Consider the following 26,758-nt stretch of genomic DNA (forward strand, 5'->3'; position numbering starts at 1 on the left):
TTTACATCACCTGGCCTTTCCTAATGATGACTGTGAACAAGCCATAGCCCTAACAAGCTAATTAAGGTCTGAGACCTTGGTAAAAGCTATCTGAGAACTCAAATCTCTTGGGGTGCCCAAAATTTTGCACGGTGTTCCTTTCCTTCTTTTCACTCTATAATTGTACAAAACAAAAATAATACACTAATCTTGCATAAAATGTTGAAAAGAATGTTTTATCTTTAACTTTATGATTTTCAGAGATCAGTTCATCTTCTACTCACTTAACTATTCACAGTAACAGAAATTTTGACCGGGGTGCCCAAACTTTTGCATGCCACTGTAATGGATGGGAGTGGTATGGAGAGCAATGGTCCAGGTGCAGGTCGATGGGACTTGCATTTTAAATGGTTTGGTACAAAGTGGATGGAGCAATGACTCTATAAAATGGAAACTGCCTTGCTGCATCCTCACACAAACAGTTTCTCTACTTTACCAGCCTTCAGAACAATCATAGCATTTTATAATGTAAAAGAATGTCTATGAGTTTTACTTCCTACATCATATATGTTTGTTATTGAGTTTTTATGATGCTGCCTTCATCTGACCCTTTGGAAAATGATTTGATACAACATGCATTCTTCTGCTCTGGATAACTCTTTGGAGAATCTAATACAAAAACATAAGAAAATAGGAGCAGTAATAGGCTACTAGGGCCCCCCAAGATTGCCCTGCAATTGAAAATGATGATGGCTGATCTATGGTGTGCCAGTTCATCTCCTCTATGCCAGTTCCCCATAACCCTTAATAATTTGATATTCCATCTTAAATATATCTAATGACCTGAACACAACCACCTGTGGAGCAGAATCATCCAGATTCACTACCCTCTGAGAGAAGAAATTTCTGTGCTCCTCAGTTTTAAATAACTGGCCTCTTAGTTATTATCGCTCACTAATGAAAACATCGTAACGTATTCTCTGTCAAGACCCATAGGATCATATACCTTTGAATAAGGTCACTCCAAAGAACACAAGCACAAACCGTCTAATCTTCCTTGATTGGACAATCCTCTCATTTATGAATTAGCCTTCTAGAGCTCTTTTAGCCTGCCTCCTATGCATCAATATTCTTTTTTTAAGGTAAAGGATCACAACTATGTGCAGTATTCCAATTGTGGCATCACTAAAACTTTGTACAACACTAAGCTAACCTTTTATGATACATGTGCTAGAACATCTAGATCCCTCTCATCTTCACTCTTTGCAGATTCACTCCATTAATAGTAACTTGCCACAAATGTGAAGTGTGGGTTAACTCCCAAGATTCAGCAGTTTGGCTAATTACTACATTGGAAAGCACAAACTTGATGAAAAGCAACATAATATTCTAAAATTAAATGCAAACATTGTTCAAAGAATGGAGCTTACTTCACATTTCCTTTTTTCTGTTCCTTTATCAGGATAATTCAATGCTGTCAGAGACTTTGAACTGAGCTGTTGAACATTTGTTTGTTTTTCTTGCTTCTTTATATCAAATACACCAGATACCTGAAGCAAAAAATACAAATAAGTAATAATACATGCTATAAATATTACTTAAAATTTAAAATTGTGGAGTAAGATAGTTGGTGGATCCATATTCAGGGACTATTTGATACTGATTGCCTAATTAAGCTTATGCTTTGTTTTATTAATTTCTATTTGTCACTCTCAGTTTGCTTCATTTGTGCTTAGTATGATGATAGGTACATTAAGTAAAATTGGGCTAATACAGAAAAATGGTGCTGATACAAAAAGTCATCACAATGGTGCAATTAATATAGCAGCACCCTCATTGCACCAGATGTGAGTTCAGTGCTGATCTCAGGTGTTGACTGTATGGAATTTTCTCCCTGTGACCAAGTGAGTTTATCTTCGGTGCTCTCAATTTTCCCACATCTTAAAAGTATATGGTTTAGTCACTCATCTGCAGAAGATTGGCTATAGGGTGGAAGAGTGGCTGTGGTGGGGGGAGGGTAACCTGATGAAAATACAGGTAAAATTTTAAAAAAACGGGTTAATGTAGGATCAGTGTAAATGAGTAATTGATGGTAGGCAGAGATTCAGTGGGTCAAATGGCCTGTTTCAGTGCTGGATGTTTCTATGTCCTTATAAACAGATAATTTGCTTCCCTTTCTTATATTACAGATTGATTATCTTTGATTCATAAGTTGGAGTTCACATGTTAGTATCAGAGTTTGGTGTTCAACTGTGGCATCATCTGTAAGGAGTCCATATGTCCTCCCTGTGGAATGCGTGTGTTTTCCCCTAACATTACAGTTTCCTCCCACAGTCCAACAATGTACCAGTTAGTAGGTTAATTGGTCATTGTAAGTTGTCCTATGATTAGGCTAAGGTTAAATCAGGAATTGCTAGGTGGCACAGCTCGAAAAGCCTGAAGGGCCACTTCTGCACTTTATTTCAATAAATAAATTTTTTAAATGCTCCATGAATAACAATTAATTACTTAGTCCATATAAAATTTGGGACACTAACAGGTATTATACCCAGAAAATAAAATGGCATATGTTCCATCAGCTTGTGTCTTGTATGTCATTCATTATTTCTTTTAAACTGACAGAATAAATTAAATGATTATTTTTTTCATACCATGCATTTCATGCAACATAATGTCCAACAAGGACTCTATTACTAAGTGGCCTGCACTCAGCCAATAAATCTAACTGTAGTAAGCATTGCCCGAGTTTAGTCAGAACTCGATTTACACCAGTATGGATTTTCAGATTGTTTTGCTCATGTAATGTACATTTTTAATATACTAAATTAAATATATTTTTTTCTTTTTGTGCATCGCACCAGACAGTCAGCCATTCTTGTCTGGTGCATGGTGTTAGGATTGGTCTCCTTTCAGATTAACTGGGTCACGATATGAACATTTCTGACTCGACCCTTGTTTCTTTTTAAATGAGGCCAAGTGGCTAGCTCAACACTCAACCCCGCATGGATGGAAAGCATGCTCAGGGGTGTCCCGCCTTTGATTCAAACTCAGGAGCCTTCGCTCCAGAGTCTGGAGCTGTGACATTGCACCACTAGCCATTACGGCTAATGTAATGGTTTCTCTGTAGCAGCAGTGTTTGGGTTATGACTAGAGATAATGGGGGCTTAGGAATATGCGCCATCCAATGAGAGGCATGTTATTTCTTTCTTGTGTGTCTGAGAGAAGGTATTCATGGTCTTTTGTCAGCGAGAGATGAAGAGAGAAGATGTGAGTGAAGAGAGTTGGAGTGAGGGTCCAGGGGTCGATGACGCTCAAAGGAGGTTGATGGGGAACAAATGAAAGGAAAATCATGAGCTCCCATGTGCACATTAGACTGTTCCATTAAAATGGGCCCTTTTTCTTTTTGTTTTCTTTACTTACCCTATAGTCAAATTAAGAATTATAAAGCTCACTCATTTAATTGCATATGGTGTACTGTCTGATATTTTGTGGTAGGAATTTGTAACTGGGCAACACATCATGTAGCATCCACACAAACAAGATTTCTAAAGTTTGGCTGGGCTGGAGGCTGTCTTCCCCTGGACTCACACAAGCTAGCTGAACCCGAGAATTACAAAAATAAGAAAATTAAGCTATGGAAGTGTTCAACTTCACTTGTATCAAGGATTTTAAAATTTACTAACAATTAAAGTGTGATTTTTAACCATACCTGTACTGATATTTTTATAATAGGTACATTACCAAATAGCTACTTTAAAGTAGTTACTTTCCAAACTTATCTATGAAAAATCTAATTATACATGAATAAGAAATTACTTGCATCATAAGTGCATCTACTTTTATAATACATTTAAAATAGCAAGCAAATTCAATAAAAGCAATAGAAAACTCAAATGATTTGAAATAAGAAAATATCTCACTTGTTTTTGTTCATTTCCCAGTAGGTTATGAATCCACTTTGTACATACGTGATCAAAGGTTGTAGGACCTGGTGTTCTTTTACCTCCAAATTGTGTATTTATATTGCTCTGATCTTGGATATTTCTAAATGCTTTAAGTGTTGTATCTCCAGATTTTAGCATTCTTGGATTTGACTTGAGAAGCAAAGTATCCTTGCACATGTTTACCATGGAATCTGAACTTGAATTCTGTACCTGTGTAATTGTTGGTGTTGTTACATTTGTATATGTATTTGTCTTTCGCTTTTGGGCTTTGTCAAACAAGTCCACTTTTTCATTACTGCATTCCCTCTCTTGTACATTCATTGGAGTTTTTCTATTTATATTAGCATTTGATAAATTTGATGTCTTTTTGGAATTTTCATTTTGCTTAGTTTTCTTCTCATTAATTCTTGAACTTAAGGAATTACCTTGTTTCAGGAGCCTGTTTTTAAATATGGGTATAATCCTGGAAGCCTGGTTAGTTGAACTAGAATGCATTTCCATCTGTTGGTACGTGACTGACCCAGCAACCTGAATTGTTCCTTTTTGCAAATTCTGGAAAACCACTTCAGGTTTCTCTGTTGATTTGAATATACTTTCACATAGTCCAGTAGCATGTATTGATGCTGCATCTAAACTTGCTTTTATATCTAATTTCTGCTCATTGTCTAAAACTGTGGTCTTTTGACTTCCGTTAATTGAATAAATAGAAGAGGTTTTACTGATGGTTACTTTGGCAGCTGGAATTCGTGTTAAGCTGTTCTTGAAGGTAGGCTTAGTTGTTAGGTTTGGAGGCCTTGCCTGAACTGCCTTATTTAAAAACACAAAGAAAGAAAAATATCATCATGTTAGCCAACAGGTAGACACTATACAACTATTTATATTTACTGAGATGATTCAGCAGATGAAAATCTACTTGAAGGAAATGTTAGATGAAAGAATAACAATGTTGTTGTAAGCTAAATTGCCACTCCCAGTGAGTAACTGTTGATCCCTTCAGTTTAACAAAACATTTAAAATCAATTCATTGCACTGGGGGAAGGTAACTTCAATAAGACAAAGTGATGTGCTGACCTGTTCAGAAAATGAGGAACACAGGCAGAACACACCAGAAATTCAAACAGCAAATAAATGTATATAGACTGAAATGCCACGAGGTTGCCATTGTACAGTTAGTTAGTAGCACAACATAATGGAGAGACTGAACCAAGCATTAAACTCTTTGTTTCCTATTAGAATGTCCAAGAAGAAACTTCAGGCATACATATTTTTGGTCCTGGTATAACTATTTTGTCAAAGATATTGCAAGGGGTCTCCTGCTGTAAAAAAAAGCTTATTTCTAGTCTTACCTGAGAAACACTGAGTTCATTGGTAGCATAGTAGGGTTTGCTGGTTATTTTTATTGGCAATCCACAGAGACTAGAGAATGTTATTTTTAAGTCAGAAAAGAATGTAGTTACTACTGATTCCAAGTCCACTCTTGGGTAAAACTGAACAGGTTCACTTCTAATACAACAAAAAGGGTAACTGAATTATTATGTTAAGGATGTTCACTGTGAAAGTATTTAGCACATATTTAGGAATCAGATACGTGAAAACTCTAAGCATTTTAACTTCTTTATGTCTACTTATATAATACTTTCTATATTCATGCTGTACTACTCTTCAGTCCATAAATTAACCTACCAAATCAAACAGTTTTCTTCTTTTTAACAGAACTGAATATTATCTTAAGTAGGACATCATTGAAGATCATCTATATCAAGAAGAAAACTTACTGTCCAATTTATCACCGGAGTACTAAAGCCTCATGAAAACACTAGTTAGCAAATCAGTAATAGTAATCTGAAAGTTTACCTAAACTAATTACACCACTATTTATGCTTCACTATAATAATTATGAAATATACGTGGCTCTTCATTAAAAAAATATTCTTGCTTTCATTTCTTCACACTCGTTAGCTACAGATGAGTTAAATGTCTGACAGGTCATGGTATCATACTCTTCTGCACAATATGGTAGAAGGATTCTATGGTCTTTCAAAACTATGCTGATAAGGGTGGAGAGAATATCTAATAAATGAGCTCTTCTGAATATCAACACAAAACTCTGAGCTAGAAAATTCTGGAATTAGGGTTCAAACTTTCTAACAGTATTGTCACAGGACTGAAGTCAATAATCAATAAACATCTAAAGTAAGAACAATTAATATCGGAAGCAGTTAGGTCAAATAGAGTATGTGGAGGCAAGAAGTTACAGTTAATCAGTCAGATCTTTTGGCAAAACACCAAAGGTCACTGGTCACCTGCCAATGGATCATGTGGTTTCCCAGGCACACTCTCCTGTTGAAAAACTGGATCCCAGCAGATCAGCAAGAGTCATGGACAATTTGCTGGGTGATATTTCACTTCACTACGTTAGTTGTAACGGTGTAACTATAGCAGTTACAAGGGTCCTGATGGGAGTCTCAGAGGAGGCCAGGAGGGAAAATTAAGAAAAGAGATAGAGAGAGCATGAAGGATTGGAACAATTGAAAATGCTCCAGTGAGAGGGAGGGGAGGAAGTTGTCTGAATATGGAATTCAGGAAATGGAATTGCTTCCATTCATGGTAAGTTCTTGGTCTTCTTTGTTGCAACCAATCCTGAAGTCTGACTTTTGTAAACTCAGGCCACCATGGGTCTTTATAAATGGATAAAGAATACCTCTTGCTTATCATTATCTAAACTGCCAGATGACGCAATGTTGGCCAGCAAAGAATGCACTCATCTTGGCTATGATGCTGGTGCCTCATTAATGCAAATAATGCCGTAACCAAAATTCTTCAGACCATTTTGCACTTCTTTAAAGGCTATGTTCTACTAAATATCTTTCAGCATGAACATTATTTGGTTAAAATCCCACAAATCAGCACCTTAGAGAACTACTGAACTGGACAATTTTGACTACAGATTTGCATGGATTTGAAATATAAAACTGCCTATAATTTTAATTTAATCTTTCTACATTAAGGATACGTAAACAGCTTCTCTCCAATTAACTTGAAGTATACAGTATAGTAAAGAGCCATGTCACTATTAATCTCTGGGAGATTATAGCCATACTGCAAATAGAAAGAATATTTAGTACCATTCATTATTTTAGTCAACTTAGAATAAATTTATTATTAAATCAAGTAATAATTTTTGACTTGATTCAGCCCTATTTTGCTGGTTAAGGTAATTTGCAGAAAAATGAAAATAAGGAGGACACTTCTTTCAAGACACATAAGTGTGGTTTTTGCTCGCCTTTGATAAAGGTAAGAAGTCCTTTGCTGCATTACTGTTTATTACTATCGACTATACAAGTCTTTTACAATGGAGTTCTTTGCGAAGACATTCCCTTATGACAGTTAGAAATCGGAAAAATTATTGCTTGGAATAAATCTTTGTACAAATAGGATAAATCATATTAAACTTATGTTAAAAGTGAATTGAAGTTACTACTGGCTATTATCTAGAAGATAACCCTCAACTTTGGTAGATCTGAACCGACTCAAGTTTTAAATTGTTTAAGAATGGATTCAGTACTGAAATAGCTCCCCTTCATTAGTGCATTCATGGCAACACAACCTATTTACACAACAAGACCGTTCTTGTAACAAAAATTGGGTAGAGCTGTTTTTGGAATCAGATGCTGACACTGAAGAGTTGCATTGCTAGATGCACTAGTTAAGATAACTTAAGCCAATGATCAATGACACTTTCATTTTCTATAGATGAAAATCAGGAAGTGTAGGTCTCAATTTCTTAATGATTTAGGTGATAATCTTTCCACATCGACAACCATTGTGTAGAGAATAAGCTATTTATAAACTTAAACAAGTTATTGTTTTGATTACAAAGAATAAACTCAATTGATTTCCAAAAATGCCACCAAAAGCATAATTAATTAATACAAGAAAATTTAGCTAGCCTGATGTTCAACAAGAGGTTTTGAAAAAAAAAGCTAAGTGGAGGTTGGAGAGGATATTTCAGAGAAAACTTAGCACCAAAGAGGAAAGAAATTGTAAATGAAGCTGGTTGCATGAATATTGTAAATAGACATTTAAGCTGCAGGAGCAGCAAACAATGGAAAACTATCATGCCATGAAAACAATGTACAAGCAGGTATTTTAGTTGGGATTGTAGCTGGATAGAGATTTGCAAACAATTGTGTTATAACATTTAATATAAGGTGCAAAAAGATGTTTAGATACAGTGCAGGCCTCAGGCGTTCAACATCAGAGTGTTCTGATGGATGTAATATGTATTTAATGTCATCAGGAGGGGTGAGGGCTCTTTTCTTCCTTTAAAAGAGGCCTAGCAAGTTTCTCTCCACCAACACACTAATTCACCTGGCTGAATTCATGATGATATTGAATATTTTCTTCAACTTCACTTTCTCTAAATCAAATATGCTGCTATAGATTCAACCTACAAATGTTGTTTTGTGTAATACATGCAATAATCTTTACTTCAGTCCCTCTTGGTGTCCACTCTTTCCTAAATTTGTGAAGATGTAGAAAATGTTATTGTTTTAGCTGCCAATTTCCACTTCCTGTCACATGACACTTCTGACGCTTTCTTTCCCATCATGGACCTGTCTACAGCTCAGGGGAGAGGGTAGCCACAAACATCCATTACAATCTCACAGACTCTCACAGCTTTCTTGATTATACTTCCTCATACATTTTAACATGTAAGGACTCCATCCATTCTCTCAGTTTTTGGCCTCCATCACATTTGCTGAAATGATGATACATTCTGCATAGATGCCTCTGAAATGTGTTCGTTCTTGTGAGCAGTAGCTTCCCTTCTCCCATTGTGGATGGAGACCTTAACTGTATCTCATCTATTTCCTGTGCTTCTGCTTTTGTCCCTCTTCTCCTGAGGTTCCCTTCATAATTCACTGGTCCACATTTCCATTCCTGCCTTTTAGCACTTTCCCAAACAATCACAGGAGATGCAACATCTGCTCTTTCACCTCTTCCTTTCCAACCATTCAGGGGCTGAAGCAGACTTCCCAGATGAATCAGAAATTCTCTTGCACTCCTTCCAAACTACTGTATTGCATTTTCTGTTCACAAATGGTCTCAAGACTGCAGAAACCAAATGATTAATGGGTGATTACTCTGTGGAGTAATGCTCAGTTTCCAGTTGCTTACAACTTTAATTCCTCACTACACTCTCACTAACCTGTCTGTGGTCCTTTGCACAATTACAATGAACAATACCCCATCTTCTCTCTGGGCACATTGCAGCATTCTGGATTGACTATCAAATTCACACTACAATTAACTTGTGCATCCTTTATATTTCAGAACCCAGCATTTCTGTGTGCTATTTATCTATGAATTTGGTCCTATCCCAGCATGTGAAGACAGACTCCGGTGGATTTAGCAGACGAGATCAATGGAAGGTCCAACGGTACAACTCTACTGGCTGTCAATGGAGTAGCAGTGTTTTTATAGCTGCTCCTACTCTACTTAATTTACTGTTTCCAACTTGTTTTGAAAACTTACTTTTAAACGCAATATTGTTTTACGATGAGGGGCTCCAAAGCTACTAAAAAAGAAGAGAACCCTCCTATAACTTTGGAATCTGTTATAGAGGCACTTCAGAAGCATAAAAATGAACTTTCAGAGCAGTTCCAGCAAAAATTCTGGCAACTCAGCTCTGAATTTAAACAAACGGATGTAAAATTGGATTCTATTCAAAAAAACTTTAAGTGAACATGATAAATGGATAAAAGAGAATGAAGACACTTTGATGATGTTGTAAACATTCAAAGATTAATGAAAAATTAAGACAGAAGATTATCGACTTAGAAAATAGAAGCAGAAGAAATAATTTATGAATTCTGGGTTTTAAATGGAAGGCAATCAGCCTTCAGAATTTTTCGCAAAACTTTTGGCTAACTTATTTCTAAATATTTAAAAATCTCCACCTAAAATAGACCGAGCTTATAGATCTCTAGTACCGAGACCTCCTCCAGAAGAACAACCCTGTTCAGTGATAATCAGTCTTCACGATTTTCAAACAAAGGAACTTTTAATTCGTGAACCTCGTTGGAAAGGTATAATTGATTATGAAGACCAGAAGATCAGAATTGTGGAGGATTTTTCACCTGAGGTGTTGAATCAACGCTTCAAGTTTAAAAAGATGGTGTCTGAATTGTATAATACAGGTTTTAAACCTTCTCTTCATTACCCCACTCGTCTTAGAATCATTTTGAAAAATGGCTCTCAGAAATGGTTCTGTTCGACTCAAGAGGTGCAGGATTATTTAATTTCCGAATCAGTACCAGGTTTAACTGTTCAATAATTCCCTACATAAATCTACGTTGCATGTGCCCGAGGAATCCTTTTTTTAGAATCAGCAGTCTAACTGTTCATTACTTTTTTTTATGAATAATTGTTTTTTTTTACATTTGGTATACCTTCTTATATAATTTTTCTTTGTACTTTTATTTCTTTGCTTAGAAAATTAAGGATTTAACATTAGTAAGTTTTCATTGAGTTAATACTTTTCAAGTCAATATGTTCTGAATTTTCTTCATTCTTTTTAATATTTCATACTATATTTTCTCCTGTGGTTTTATTAATAACTTTAATTTTGCTCTGTTTTATGTTGTGTCTTGTTGGAAGCAGGTAGCCTTGAAAAAATTTTTGGAGCTCAGCTAGTAGTTTGTTTTGGGAGGGTAACGTGGGTAGATTTAACTGTCGACTGCCCTTTGGTTGACTTTCTCTCTTTGGGTGGAGGGTGGATTTCTTCTTTTCTATCAGCTGTTTGGTTCTCTTAGCTTCATTTGTTGCTTGGTTACTTTATCTTAAAGCTCATTGTTTGGATTTAATATATATTCCAGTGGTTTTTATTCTAACCTCTTTTTTCTGTAATATTTTAAATGGATCATGCTATTAATTTACTTAGTTTTAATGTGAAAGGATTAAACCATCCTGTGAAACGTAGTGAGATATTTAATTATTTTAATAAAGTGAATGACTCAATTTTTTTTTACAAAAAACACGTTCGTAAATGTGATAATTTATGTCTTTTCAGCTGTTGGAAGGGCTTATTTTTTCTTTCCTCCTTTCAGGCTAAGGCCAGAGGAGTTTCGATTCTTATAGACAATTCAGTTTCTTTTGTTCAACATAATGTAGTATCTGACACCAATGGGCATTTTGTCACAGTCTCAGGGATATTGGATAATAAATTAATGGTTTTTACTCATTTGTATGCCCCGAATATGATCCAGGTTTTTTTGAACGCGTTTTTTCACTTTTACCAGATATAAGTCTGTATTCTCTGGTGTTAGGAGGAGATCTCAACTGTTGTTTAGATACTGTTTTAGATTGCTCATCTTTTAAATGATTGATTTTTAGTAGGTCTGCCTTCTTTTCTGATGAAATGTGATATTGCTGATATTTGGCGCTTTTTGCATCCAACAGATAAAGACTACTCATTTTTTTTTCTCATGTTCATCATACGTAATCCAGGATTGATTTTTTTTTGTTGATAGCCAATTGATTCCATTGGTTCAATCCTGTGAATATAAAGAAATTGCTGTTTCAGATCATGCTGTGTTTTTATCTTTCAATCTTCCAGGTGTCTCCAAAATAATCAGATTTTGGCATTTTAATCCAACTCTGTTAACTGATAAGGATTTTTTTAATTTTTGGAGAGACAAATTACTCTTTTTTCTGAAGAGAATATGCTAGAAGAGATTTCTAGTCTTATTTTATGGGATGCTTTTAAGGCTTATTTTAGAGGACAGTTTTTAAAAGATAAAAGTCAATTTTATATTCATAGAGATAAAACGGGTAAACTATTGGCTAACCAATTAAAGACCTTTATAGTTAAACACCAAATTAAGGAAATTTATAAAGCTAATGGTGATAAAACATCTGATCATTTAGAAATAAACAATACTTTTAGAGAATTCTATTCTAAACTTTATAGTTCTGATCCTCCTAAAGATAATACTGTAATGAATAATTTCTTAGATTGATTAAACATTCCTACTTTCTGATGATAATCAAAAATTGCTGTATCAACCCATTTCTTAAGAGGAAATTGCTGAGTTTGTTCACTCTTTGCACTCAGGGAAGGGCCCAAGTCCTGACGAATTTTCTGGAGAGTTTTATAAGGCTTTTTTGCTTATACTGCACTTATATTCAGTCCTTTTGGACTCTTTTAAATTAGGTAGGTTGCCACAATCTTTTTATGAAGCTTCTATTTCCCTTATTCTTAAAATGAATAAGGATCCAACTGAATGTTCTTCTTATAGACCAATTTCCTTACTTAATGTTAGTATTAAAATTTTATCTAAACTTTTGCCTCATAGGATTGAAAATATTTTGCCATCTATTGTTTCTGATGACCAGACTGGATTTATCAAAAATCAATACTCCCACATTAATATTCATCATTTATTGAATGTTATTTATTCTTCTTCTAAAGAGATATCAGAATGTGTGATATTCTTAGATGCTGAGAAAGCCTTTGATCAGATTAAATGAAATTATTTATTTAAGACTTTAGAAAAATTTAACTTTGGGCCTGATTTTATTCAATGGATAACTTTATCTATTTCTCTCCACTCAGGTTCTTACTAACTCTCAGAATGCTAAACCTTTTAAACTTCAACGTGGAACTAGACAATGTTGTCCTTTGAGTCCTTTGCTTTTTGATTTGGTGTTAGAACCTTTAGCTATTGCTTTCCAGGAATCTAATGATATCACTGGTATTTTAAAAAGGGGTATTACCCACGAAGTTTTGCTTTATGCTGATGAACTTTTGCTCTACATTTCTAATGTGGAGTCTTCTTTACCTTCCATACTTTCTTTACTCACCTGCTTTAGTCAGTTTTCAGGATATAAACTTAACTTTCATGAGAGTGAACTTTTTCCTTTGAATAATTTGGCATTAGTTAACACTACCTTTCCTTTTAAAATTGTAAGAAATCAATTTACTTATCTGGGCGTAACAATTACAAGTAATTATAAATTCCCTTTTAAAGAGATTTTTTTTACACTTCTTAATTATGTTAAGAAGGCACTATCAAATACCTGTCTCTTTATTGTTGATTGGCCAAATTAATTCTATTAAAGTGAATACTTTGCCTAAATTTTTCTATTTATTTCAGGCTGTACCTGTTTTTATTCCTAAATCCTTTTTTGATTCTCTGTATTCTATTATATCTTCTTATATATGGAAAAATAAAATTGCTTGATTAAATAAATTTTCTCTTCAAAAAGCTAAAAAGAGTGGAGGTTTAGCCTTATCCAATTTTAGGTTTTATTACTGGGCAGTCAATATACAGAACCTTACATTTTGGTTGCATTATATTATTCGAAAGGACTGTCCAGTCTGGGTTTCTTTAGAAGCTAATTCTGTTAATAAATTTTCTATCATTTCTCTTCTTGGATCCTCAATTCCTTTATCTTTAAGTAATTTAACTGATAATTTTGTAGTTAAACACACTTTGAGGATTTGGGTACTATTTAGAAAATATTTTGGTTTATTGAATTTTTCACTTTCAAGTCCCATTTTTTCTATTTTTTTAAACCTTCTATGACTGATGTAGTTTTTAAAGAGTGTAACAGTTTGAGTATTAAATATTTTCAGGATTTTTTTTTTGTTGGAGATAGTCTCTCTTCATTTGAACAACTGCCAGCTAAGTATAGTCTACCCAAATCCCACTTTTTGTAATATTTACAAATTAGAGACTTCTTGCATTCTCAAGTACAGTACATACATCTCCTAAAATTCCAGGTAAGAATTTACTTGATACAATTTTTAATTTGAAACCCTTCCATAATGGATCTATATCTAATATTTATGGTATGTTGTTGGGAATGAGAAATATTCCTTTAGACAAAATTAAAAATCTCTGGGAACAAGATTTAGATTCCAATTTCTGAGGATACTTGGAATGTAATTTTTAAATTGGTTAATACCTCATTGTTATGTGCCCATCATTCCCTTCTTTAAAGTGGTTCATAGGGTCCACATGACTCAAGATAAGCTGTCTTGTTTTTATTCTGATATATCTCCCTATTGTGATAGATGTAATAATGGAGAAGCTTCACTAATCCAAATCATGCGCTAGTCTTGATACCATCATCATCATCATAATGGTGTCGAGGTCTTCATCGATGACGATGGATGAACAACCAACATCTCTATATATTAATCAGATACAATCTATGACCTGAAATTTTGCTTGGATAAATATTTAGTTCAATAGCGGCATTTATGATTCTAATCATAACACTTAGCCAATTTTTCATAGATTTTGAGAAAAAATACTTGGAGTTAAAACTTTTCGAAGGGACAAGTACCAATCACTTATTGTCACTTATTTGCATGTCACATCATGTCATTTTAGAAACTTAACCAGGTATTTTATGAGTCTGAAGCTCTGGGCAGGTCATGAAAGGTACCTTGAGCAGTTTGAAGGATGGCAACAAAGTCACAGAGGGAAGTTGTATGCTTGCTTAAGGGGGTGTCATGGAAAAGAAGAGATAGGAGAGTAGAAAAATCAATCAATACTGAACAGTTGGGACTAAGATTTGGTTGGGCAGATCTAGAAAGCATAAAATGAAAAGAAAAAGAAAATAGATGCCACAGCATTATAGTAGCTAAAGCAAGACTATTATAGCTCGAGGTGTCAGAATTTGGAGCTCAATTCTGGCATCCTCTGTAAGAAAGTCTGTATGTTCTTCCAGCGAGCGTGTTGGTTTCTTCCCACAGCCTGAAGGCCTACCGGTTGGTGGATTAATTGGTCATTGTAAATCGTCCTGTAATTAAGCAAGGGTTAAATAGGTGGGCTGCTGGGCAGGGTGGCTTGTTGAGCCAGAAGAGCCTGTTCTGTTAAATAAATAAAGATGGACAGATAGATAAATAAATAAATAATCAATCAATCAAATGAATGAATGAATAATTAAATTAATATTTTGGAAAAAGTAAGGCTCAATTCCAGAGCAGCAATCAAAACTTGCAAGGACAGGAAATAAAGTCAAGCTACATACTGTAGTAATTATGAGGGCAGGTACTGTTCGTTAATAAAAGGAAATAAACAAGGAGATCATCAGATTTCTATGAAATACTCATTCCACAAATTTCCTCCTTACAAAAATAAAGTTAGTTTTGTATGCTTTAAAGTTGTAGTATGGGAATTAATTAACTCAATGGGATAAACATTACATTTACTACAGGAATATTGAAGAAGCCCTGAAAATTATTGACAAATTGTTTTTTATGGAAATAAAAATAAAGTAGCTGTTACCATGAACAATTAACTCACACATGAGTAATAAATAGATATGTAGATGACCCCACTCTTCTTAAGCATTTCTATTTTCAATCGTTGTCAAATAAAATAACGCCTACCAGTTATTCAAAATATGTAGCTCAGGAAAACATCAATTCCATTGTATTTTGTTAACTTATAGCTGCTTTACAGATAATTCTGTACTATTTGTTGATCATCAATGCATATAACGTGGCATGGAATCTTTTTCAAGGTAAATCAGCACAATTAGCTTTAGGGCATACCTTCAGAAGAATGTGACTCAAAATGATTTTAATTCTGTGCAATAAAAAATTAATAAAATCAAGTAAGAATTTCTTTGAAATAACATTAAATATGTTGCCTCACCATGTTTTTCCAATGTTTCTGAAAATCTCCATAAGACCGAAAAGGACAGTCTGGTGGAATCTCATGGCCGATGCTGACAATTTGCCCCTTCTTCATACTTCATTTAGAAAAAAGAAATTTGATGGCCAAAATAATCTCATTACTTTCTGAGACACTTTAGTAAGTACTGACACCTGAGAGAAAAGGCAAGTCTGCCTAAACATTCCACTGTACCATTTTGGGACTGGAGGAATAAAAAAGGCTGTGATTAAGAGGCTCAGCCCTCAGGATCATGACTAGTGGGTTGTTGTGATAGGATCGTTCAAATGATCAAAGGGTAGCTCTTAACTTACATGCATTTTGATCTGAGCTGTCTTACTAATACAAGAAACGTGAATAATGATTGTCACTTCCAAAACAACTTGGTCTAAGATCAACCCCATCCCCCAGCACAACACCCAACATTATCCTGAGGAAAGAAAAAAAAGGTTAAGTAATTGAATCTCCAGCAGGCATATTTCAATGTTGATCATTCTGAAGTCCATTAATCTTACAGAAATTTCTATGTTCAAATATCTGTTTTCCAGTAATATAAATGGTTTTAATTTTTATCCCAGGATAAGGGAGAACTACTTATGAAATTGTAAATGGAGCTTCGGTTATTACAACTCAGATTGTAGTTCAATCAGATAATAGTTCAGTAAGTGTGGTGACAACAAAGTAAATTTATTTCAGATTATTGATGTATTCGATTGCTTTATTATCTGAGGGCAAGTTTGGTGAAATCAACTTTTATTTAAACAAAGCATCATCTGTTGCATATCTATAGCCACAAGAATTAGCTTACAAGAAACACAGAAGCCAACTTTAAAAGCTTCTGCATGTATATAAAAACGTGCCTTTGTTAGCCTACAACCAGTGCAGTAAAAATCTGGTAATATGTTACCTCACTTTTGGGAATCCCAAAGGTTTATCTTCTTGATCATTCCTGCTCACCCTCAGACTCACTGGGGACCCATTTCCTGTTCCCACTCTGATACATTTGGCTTTAGTTTCCATACTCGCTCTAAACCACTTGGGGCTTTGCTATCTACACTCTGTCTGACATGTCCTAGTTCTGGTGTCATGCCTCAAAGCTTGCATAGTGCTGTTTCCCACTCTCCAATGAAACCTACTGTATTCTGTTCCCTGTGCTACCCTGAAATTTACAAGTTTCTCTGGAAAATGTAGTATTCCACTTTATGAAGAGCCTTGCAGATTTTAACCGCTTTGTGGGTGGGAAAAAAAATTCTTCCTCAAATCTCTTCTAAATATCCTATCCTTTGCCCTAAACCTGTGTACTCTGCTTATATATACTTTTGTTTTGATGAAAGAGTGTTCACTTGCTATCTATGACCTGCATTTTTGATCATGGATTTATGTTGTGTTTTTAAAATGTCCCATGCATTTTATAGACCTTTTCTTTTATATAAAGTGTACATTTTTATCATTTTATTCATCCAGAAATACAGTGAATGGAAAGCTCAACAAAAAATCTAGAAAATGCAAAGGTAAAAAAAATACTCCAGTACATTCACAAAATAACAATTTACTGAGTTATATTGCCAACTTGTAAAACTGAAAAAATTACCTGGGAAGCACATAGCACCAATTACTTGCAATAAAATGTTTTGGAATTATAGCAATCCTTTTGTTGTGGAAATTCTTCAGTACTCCTGTTGTTATGTCAAAATCTTCAATCTATGGATTAGGAAAGATTTTCTTATTATAATCAATTAAATATGTAGTTAATCATTGTGGCCCTGTCCACTGTAAATCAGGACTGAATCTAGTCTTCCAGTAAATTAGGCAGTATGCAATAATGGAACAGATGTAAAGATACCTGACTAGCATTATTTCGGAAGCAGAAGGATACAAAGCCAAGTTATTACTACTTCATAACAAACCAAGTATCAACATCATATGAGAAGGACACAAAAATTTCAAAATGGTTACAGAAATTTATATTGGAAAATATTTATATAAAATATGTAAAATTATAATAAGATTGATAAATTATACACAATAGGGTAATACAAACATAGCTTTCATTAATTACTTGGTTGTGAATTGTTGGCAAAGTCTATTTTGTGGTTTAAGTCACCTTTGATTTCATTAGTCAAGAGGGGAAATGCAGGTCAGAGGTAGGTGATCTGATCTTGCTGTGTGCCTCCAGAGATACCACTGAGTCCAGGAGATGGAGGCCTAGGCCAGCCATCAGGGTTGGTTGGAACATAATAGTACAATCCTGTTCTTTGAATGGAGTTATTGCCTTTAATTGTAAAGGAAATTTCAGATAGTGTGTATTGTTTTACTTTGTGCTTTAGTTCATTTTGCCTACTTGCAGGTATTTAAGTAAATTGATTCATTAGATTTTTTATTAATAATAATTATTTAAATCTATGTTGTTTTTTGAATTATTCTTATTATCAGAGACATACTCATTTTTTTCAGAGGCATTGGACTGTAACAAGCTGTCCTCAGTCTGAGATCAATATACCTCTGCCTCACAAAACAGCTGTGGAATTGACACCTTCAGGTTATTTGTAACCACAGAGCTACAAAAAGTGACCAAGGGAGTGTGAGGAGGTGTATGAAGCTAACAAACTAAATTAAGGCCCAATGTAGACATTATTCTTACAAATGGTTGAATCTGCAAAATGGATAACAGATTTCACTTAGAGGAACTAACTAGGAGAGGAGGAATAATAGGAATATGTACAATAGTTAAGAAAGCCACATGTGTCGTCTATATTCATTCAGAAGAATACAATGATTCCTATTTTTCTTATATGTACATAAAAAATGTTTCAGATATACTGTGTGGTCATTTTATTAGGTACACCTGTATACCTGCACATTAATGCAAATATCTAAACAGCCAGCCAAACATGTAGCAGCAACTTATGTATAAAGGTATACAGATATGGTCAAGAGATTCAGGTGATGATCAGGCCAAACATCAGAATGGGGAAGAAATGTGACCTAAGCAACTTTGACTGTGGAATGATTGTTGGTTCCAGGCAGGGTTATTTGAGTATCTCAGAAATTGCTCATCTCCTGGGATTTTCATACACAATGATTTCTAGAGTTCACAGAGAATGGTGAGAGAAACAAAAACATCCAGTGAAGAGTTCTGTGGCGGAAAATTCCTCATTAATGAGAGAGGTCAGAAGAAAATAACTAGACTGGTTCAAGTAATTCAAATAACCATGCATTACAACAGTGGTGTGTAGAAGAGCAGCTCTGAATGCATAACATGTCAATCCCTGAGGAGGATGGGCTGTAGCGGCAGAAATTCACAATCATACACTTAATGACCACGTTATCAGGTACAGGATGTACTTAATAAATTGACCACTCCGTCTATAAAAAGAGCAAGATCCTCAGAGATGCCTTCTAGTATTTACCTCCTGGTCGGGTCATCCATGGCAGAAAGGTCAAGGTGGAGGTTACAGACAAAAAGCGACCCAACTACGACCTCAATTTTGGAGCTGGCTAAAGATGATGGCACATCACACCATCAGTGAAGGCAGAGGAAGTCAGCAACAGTGAAGTGTCCTCAGTCGTCTTGCACTGCATGCCATCAGATCCTAAACCTGACCTGTTAATTACCATATGGTGGCTGCCCATGCATCAGCAGCCCCACATTAACAAAGTCACACACAGGCGTTCTCCATTAAGGGAATGCACCCTAATATCTCGGATTAAATCCCATGGTGATCAGCAAGAATTGAGAGGTCTGGAAGCCCTTAGTTATGAACTGGGATGTTGGCCAGTAGGTGTTTGATTCAGTTGGTGGGCTTTTAGTCTGAGGGAGAAAGAGCCCTTCGGCAGTTGCACCCATGGCTGAGCAGCCCTATTTAAGATCCACTCCGCTCACCCCACTGAGGGAGGGGGTTGGAAAAGGTGTCCTAAAAATAATCTGCTTTGAAACCTCCTGACTGGATTACTGCACCTAGAATGATCAAAAAGGATCAAAGACAAAGAAATATGACCTTTGGAGCTTGGAATGTGCACACTCTGATAGATAGTGTAACCAGTGATCAACCAGAGAGAAAAACTGGCAATCATTTCAGAGAACTGAGGAGATGCCTGATTGATCAAACTGGTCTTTCTGAAACTCATCTGGCAGACAAAGGACAACTGAGGAGGGAGAAGGGTGGATGTACCTTCTTCTGGAAAAGGAAGGCAGCTGACAAGCCCAGGATCCATAGTGCTCTCTGAATTTCCAAGGGGGATCAGTGAACATCTCATGACAATCCATTTGTTGCTTGCCAAAAATTAGATGGCAAACATCATGCGTGCTTATGCATCTACTCAGGATTTACGTGACAATGAAAAAGAGGCCTTCTACACTTGCCTAGATGCGACTCTGTCAAGCATCTCCAAGAAGGATAAGATAATTCTCTTAGGGGACCTCAATGCCAGTGTCAGTCAGGACTTCAAATTTTGGAAGGGTACCATAGAAAAGGAAGGCATTAGCAACATCAACTGAAATGGAGAACCACTTCTCACCATATGTACCTTCATAAACACTCTCTTTGCCAGAAAAACAAATTCAAGGGGTCTTGACAGGACCCCAATCTAAACAGTGACATCACATTATATTCCATTAGACTTATGAAAAAGAGGAGAGGTCATAAGAAGCAGACCGGGCCAAGACTAAAACTTGAGAGCCTGCTTGACAGTGCCATCCAACAGCACATTCAGGCTTCATATGAGGAAAACCTCCAATGGGGATATCCGGATGTTAGTGAAGAACACCAAGGAGTGCTTAAATCCACCATCCTTGATACCTGCAAAAACACCCTTGGTATAAGTTCATAAGACATCAGGGCTGGTCTATCCAGCAGAGGGTGAAGGAGCTAAATAATATTTGGTGGACTGAGAAAGCCCTAGAAATCAAGATACTGACAGACTCTGGTGACATGAGAGGCTTCATCAGTGCCACGAAAGCAATCTACAGTCCAAGTTGCTGCAGGTCAGTTCCCATGGACTTAACGGATGGGAAGAACTTACAAAAAGATCAGAAGGATATTAACGACCAATGGAGAGAGCACTTTCAACAACCTCTTAACTGTGATATCACTGCTAAACCAAATGTTACCAACCAAATCTTCCAGAGACCTGATGACAAAAGATATGGGGGAAACCTCCCAGTATGAAAAAGGTCCACGAACCCATCAGGAGTCTGAAAAGCAACAAAGCCACTAGTCCTGATGATATCCCAGTAGAGATCCTTAAGGAAGGTGGACCAGCACTCCTGCATCACATACACACACTGTTCATGCAGATCTGGGAATAGGAACAACTGACCTCAGAGATGCTTTACTGACCATATTCGAGAACTGAGACAAGGCAGATTGTGACAATCATAGGGGCATCTCCCTCCTATCAACAACAGGCAGAGTCCTTGCATATCTCTTTGTCAACTGACTACTTCCGCGATCTAAATACTCCCTGAATCACAGTGTGGTTTCCATCCATCTGGAGGTACTGCAGACATGATTTTCACAGAATGCCGATTTCCGGAAAAATGCCTTGACTTTCATAGATTTGACAAAAGCATTTGATACAGTAGACTGCAAAGCTCTCTGGCATATATATCATGACATGCCTGCCCTGACAACTGCATGATGGCATGTCTCAATTGTGTATAGAATGGACAACAGGCTTTTCAATTTTAACCAATTCATGGGCAAGAACAAGGTCAGCACCACCACTATCAATATTGGGATGACAACATCATTGCAACACACTCTGAAGAAGACCTCCAATGTATCCTGAATGACTTTGCTATGGCACATAGAGCAATGGATCCTGTTTTGAATATAAAAGGTAAACAGGTCCTATATCAGCCATTGCCCAACCAGCCAGTTATCTACACCTTCGTAAAAGTTGATGACATCACCCCTGAAAATGTAGACCACTTTCTCTACCTTGGCAGCATTCTCTTCTCAAAGGCAGACATTGATTTAGAGATCAACTACTGCTAGTGGAGCCTAAGCAAGATTAATGAAGAATCCTTGAAGACCACAGTGTACAGATCCAAACAAGACTTTTGTTCTATAGAGCAGTCATCTTTCCTACATTACTGCATGAAGATGAATCATGGAGCACATACAGTAGGCACCTAAAAACTCTGGAACAATACCACCAAAGAGTTTTACGAAAGATTTGGGGGATCCGCTAGAAAAACAGACACACTAACACCAGCCAACTAGCATCTCCACCACAATAAAGTAATACCAATTCCAATGGATAGGTCATGTCATCATGTCATTCAGATGCAGAACTCACATCTCCCCAAGCAGATTTTCTAATCCCATTTGAAGGAAATCAGTGAGCCTCTAGTGGGTAAAAGATGGCATCAAAATTAGCCTGAATAAATGCAACATTATATTTAAAAACTGAGAAAACATTTCACTCAATATATACACCTGGAGGAAATTGGTTCAAGAAGGACCTGCATTACATGAGGGCAACCTCTGCTGTATCGCAGAGAAAAAGCAGCAGCTGTGAAAGGAGAGAATGAACAACCAAACGATCCAAACACTAACCACAGCCACTACTTACTCATGCCCACACTGCACCAGATTATGTGGATCCCAGATTGACTTGTACAGCCCCGTGAAGACACATCAATAGGCAACCCCTTGGGAGAACATCTTATTTGACATGACTGATCACACGACAATAAGAGCAAGATGATAAGTAAATGAAGAATAAGGCTTTTTAAGATATCAAAAATGCAACTTAAAAGTGAAAGTTTAAGTTCTGAGCATCACTGTTGATAATAACCAGATGACTGTAATCAAGGACTGTTAAATACTGCATGGGGTAAATATTAACAACACAAGGACAGGCACAGGATTTTAGAATTTTTGAATGTCTATTCCTAAGTGTACGTTGTCAAGACTGGATGAAATTTATTTACTTATTTATTTGTTTGTTTATTTAGTGATACAGAGATACTTCTGGCCCAACGAGCTGCCCAGAAACTCCATCTACTCAACCTAATCACAGGACTATTTTGCAATAAACATTTAACCTATTAACCAGTGCATCTTTGGAATGTGGGGGGGGGGGGGGGGAGATCCAGAGCACTGGAGGAAACCTACATGTACAAACTCCTTACAGACAGTATTGGAATTGAACTTCAAACACAGCGGCTCTAAGTATATCCCTGGTTAATAATGGAAACAATAATTGAATCTGTGGAAACTATACTTATTTTTTATCTTCACTGACTACATACATACTTCCTGAAAACTGGAGAAGGTGAAAAGTTACATTGTTTCAAGGGATAAATGGACAAAAAATACCAGGAAATTATTGCCTAATGCAAATGGTGGACAAATTGGTGAAGAAGGCAAATGTAACGTTGGCATTCATTTCTAGAGGTAAGAGCAGGGATGTAATGTTGAGGCTCTATAAGACACTCATGAGACCACACGGAGTATTGTGTGCGATTTTGGGCTCCTTATTTTAGAAAGATATACTGACATTGGAGAAGGTTCAGAGAAGATTCACGAGAATGATTCCAGGAATGAAAGGGTTACTGTTTGAGGAACATTTGGCAGCTCTTGGACTGTATTCTCTGGAGTTCAGGAGAATGAGAGGGGATCTCATAGAAACATTCCAAATATTAAAAGGCCTGAACAGAATAGATATGGCAGTTATTTCCCATGGCAGGGGAGTCTAGGACAAGTGGTCATGACTTCAGGATTGAAGGACGTCCATTTAGAACAGAGATGCGGAGAAATTACTTTAGTCAGAGGGTGGTAAATCTGTGGAATTTGCTGCCATGAGTGGCAGTGGATGTCAAGTCACCAGGTGCATTGAAGGCAAAGATAGATAGGTTCTTGATTAGCCAGGGCATCAAAGTGTATGGGGAGAAGGCAGGGGAGTGGGGATGACCGAAAGAACTGGATCAGACTATAATTGAATAGCGGAGCAGGCTCGATGGGCCGAATGGCCTACTTCTACTCTAATATCTTATGGTCTTATGGTCTAAATTATCAGAGAAAGTTCTGACCATCAGTATTAATCATCATTTATATTCCACTATGGTAAATATTGAACGACAATTCTAATCATTCCATGGCTCTTTGTGAAGTTAATTTCAGTTTTTAAAGAGTTCTTAATCTTGATTAAAAACTGTTTATCAATAAAAGAGATCATTGAGGTAACAAGTTGTATGAATCCCCAAGTAGTTCATTAATAATCTTCAATGGAAGATATACTCCTTGCTTACTTCATGTTGATATATATAATTCCAATCATGTACCAATCTTTAATAATCAGTCAACCCATTCATTTGTAGCACATTATTACAAAAAAGGGTAGGAATAAAGCAGATACAAAATCCTGAAGCTATCTAGGTGTTAAGTTTGAATAAGGTGAGTCTAAGGTGCAGGCACATTGCTTAAAATTTTCCTTGCCAGTCACAAACCATTTTAGATATATTAATATTTATCATCATTGCAGGGTGAAGGTCCTACAACTCCCTATTCCAAGTGCTCTCTGGGAGCACATTCACCAGATTGACAGCTAAAGGCATAAAAAGGCTTATCAACACAAATATAGAATATACTTAAGACATGATGACACTTCCAAAATGCAACACGTTTACATTCAAATAGATAACTTTGAACTAATGGATCCCAGAACTCTCCATCTCCAACAATAAGCCTTCTTCAAGTCTTGGTTTCTTTCAAACCAAAAAAAAAACATTGATTGATTAACCAATAACTCTCCATAACAGTTCTATGTCAACCAGAACTTTCTTATAACAGGAATTCATAGCATTTAGGTTCACAACAGGTCCCTTAAGGTTGTCAAAGCCAGGGGAGGTAGGGAAGATAAGCTCCCACTATCTATTAAATGGTCCCAAAGGCATGTGCCTCAAATAGCCTCTTTTAACCAAGTTCAGTTCCTGGCCTTTGCATGTGGCTTAGCTACTAGGCATGCCGAACCATTTCTACTGACAGGAGTAGGGGCAAAAGTGGGTTACCAGCTCCTTAAAATCAGTTGCTTCAGGCAGATGTGGTCAGTCGTGGTTGGCAATGCATCTAGGAGAAGGAAAACTTACCTCAAACTTCTGCTGCCTTGCAGCTATACCCACTGATGAGTAACCCAGAGGAAAAGTCTTGAGCTGGAGTTTCTATGGCAGTCTTACATTGAGTTCAATGCTGATGCTGCTGGTGCAGAACTGTATCAGTCTCTGCCGTTCCTTCAGCTGCATGCAGAGGAGCTTGCTGCATGGGCAATAACCTACAATAACCTGCTCTTCATATCGTACTGCCTGGCTTGTGTATCATGTAGTTAGCTAGGATGCAACATCCATGGTTGACATCGACCATAAGAGGGCCTCAAGAAAGGTTCACAACCACAATTTTTGAACTTGAATAAAAATAAGTTTCCCACCTTATTACTTAGAAAATAGTAACAAATAGATATTCTAAATCAAAGTTAAAGCTCCATTAACTATATTTACATTTAAAAAGAGATAAAGAAATTAATACCTTAGCCAGTGGCAATCGAATAGTAGAAGCTTCCACACTAATGCACACTTGGGTCTCTGAGACATTCAACTCCATAACTGTATTAGGAAGTATATTTTGTCACTGATTAGATTAATAACTGTTTGGTATCATAATTCCCTTATCTATCATAATTAAAGTGCTTAGACAGTTTTTAAAATAGGAACAATATTAGTGATTAAGATTTTTAATGTTATCTCAGATTATTAATGTACTGAAATAGAGTTATTGTAACAAGGATATTTTTGGATATTCTGATATTCAGTAATTCAATTTCAAAAATAGTGCAAAAATTTGTAGATGTTAAGAGCCAAATTTACAAAAAAAATGACAAAAGGCATGTTGCATTTTAGATTTTGAGCAGGGAGTTCTTAACTTGTTACAGAGAGTGGTTGAACATTAGCTTTTATTGTTTTGTAAGCTAATTGCCAGAACCATCTCCAAAGACTCTATATTTTGACTATATTTGTCAGACCTAGAGCTCTGACAAATGATTTGCATAATTGCCGATGAACTCTTAAAATCATGTGATGTTAGATTACATTTCTAAACAGAAGCTATCCAGTTTTTATCCAAACGTTTCTCCACTTTGTAATAAATGCAACACTGCTGATGCCTCTTTAATTCATATTTTTTGGTTTTGCCCTAAAATTGAAAAGTTTTGGCGGGAAGTATTCCATACCTTCTCACAACTTTTTAGGGTCCAATTTGACCCAAATCCCCTTTACTGCCTTGTTTGGTATTATTGCAAATGAAGATATAACTTTAAATGCTCCTAACCTACAGGTTTTAGTTTTTACCTCTCTTTAGCAAGGAGAGCAATCTTGCTTAAATGGAAGGAGTCTACCCCTCCTATACATCTTCAATGGCTACGTGATATTATGTCTTATTTAAATTTAGAAAAGATCCGCTGCTCAGTCTTAAATTCGAAACAACCTTTTTATGATATCTGGGGACCTTTCCTAAATTACTTTTCCAATTTATAAAGTTTAACAGTGCACAGACTTTTATGTATATTTTTATCTTCTCTTAAGCGAATATGTTTTGTTTTCTAATTATCCATTATCATTCATCAGCTTTTTCCTTTGGTAGTTGGTAGGGGGTTGACTTTTTAATATAATTTTTTTTTATGATTTATGACCTTTCTTTAAATTTTTGATTACAAAGCGGTATACTTTTATGTGATATGCTATAACATTTTGATCAATTTTATTACAATATATGAACGTACACAATTTATGCTGAGATATATCTATGTGTTGCACTCTGTAAATCTTGTTTTTTCTTCTGAATAAAAATATTGTAAAAAGAAAGGAAGTATATTGTATCACTGATTAGATTAATAACTGTTTGGTATCATAATTCCCTTATCTATCATAATTAAAGTGCTTAGACAGTTTTTAAAGTAGGAATAATATTAGTGATTAAGATTTTTAATGTTATTTCAGATTATTAATGTACTGAAATAGAATTATTGTAATCAAGGATATTTTTGGATATTCTGATATTCAGTAATTCAATTACAAAAATATTGCAAAAATTTATAGATGTTAAGAGCCAAAATTACAAAAAAAAATGTCAAAAGGCAAGT

The 26,758-nt window shown here is 35.8% G+C and overlaps 1 protein-coding gene and 1 long non-coding RNA gene across 5 annotated transcripts in view; one reads left to right on the plus strand and one right to left on the minus strand.

The window, feature by feature from the left end:
• The window catches only part of LOC132395078 (uncharacterized), a 112,953-nt gene extending 101,417 nt beyond the window's left edge, over nucleotides 1-11,536 (plus strand). For all 4 annotated transcript variants that reach the window (XR_009512528.1, XR_009512524.1, XR_009512518.1 and 1 more), the window contains 2 exons: nucleotides 7,138-7,217; nucleotides 9,261-11,536. This is a non-coding gene — a long non-coding RNA (uncharacterized LOC132395078). The remainder of the gene's footprint in view (nucleotides 1-7,137; nucleotides 7,218-9,260) is intronic.
• Nucleotides 1-26,758, minus strand: part of LOC132395046 (uncharacterized protein C18orf63-like) — a 74,656-nt gene that overhangs the window by 19,436 nt on the left and 28,462 nt on the right. The window contains exons 6-12 of the mRNA XM_059971364.1: nucleotides 25,150-25,226; nucleotides 17,211-17,320; nucleotides 15,602-15,698; nucleotides 6,937-7,022; nucleotides 5,270-5,447; nucleotides 3,900-4,730; nucleotides 1,410-1,529 (exon numbers count right to left, since the gene is read on the minus strand). Of these exons, the coding sequence (XP_059827347.1) occupies nucleotides 1,410-1,529; nucleotides 3,900-4,730; nucleotides 5,270-5,447; nucleotides 6,937-7,022; nucleotides 15,602-15,698; nucleotides 17,211-17,320; nucleotides 25,150-25,226 (1,499 nt within the window). The remainder of the gene's footprint in view (nucleotides 1-1,409; nucleotides 1,530-3,899; nucleotides 4,731-5,269; nucleotides 5,448-6,936; nucleotides 7,023-15,601; nucleotides 15,699-17,210; nucleotides 17,321-25,149; nucleotides 25,227-26,758) is intronic.

The sequence above is a fragment of the Hypanus sabinus genome, chromosome 1 (genome assembly GCF_030144855.1).
Source record: "Hypanus sabinus isolate sHypSab1 chromosome 1, sHypSab1.hap1, whole genome shotgun sequence".
Classification (NCBI taxonomy): domain Eukaryota; kingdom Metazoa; phylum Chordata; class Chondrichthyes; order Myliobatiformes; family Dasyatidae; genus Hypanus; species Hypanus sabinus.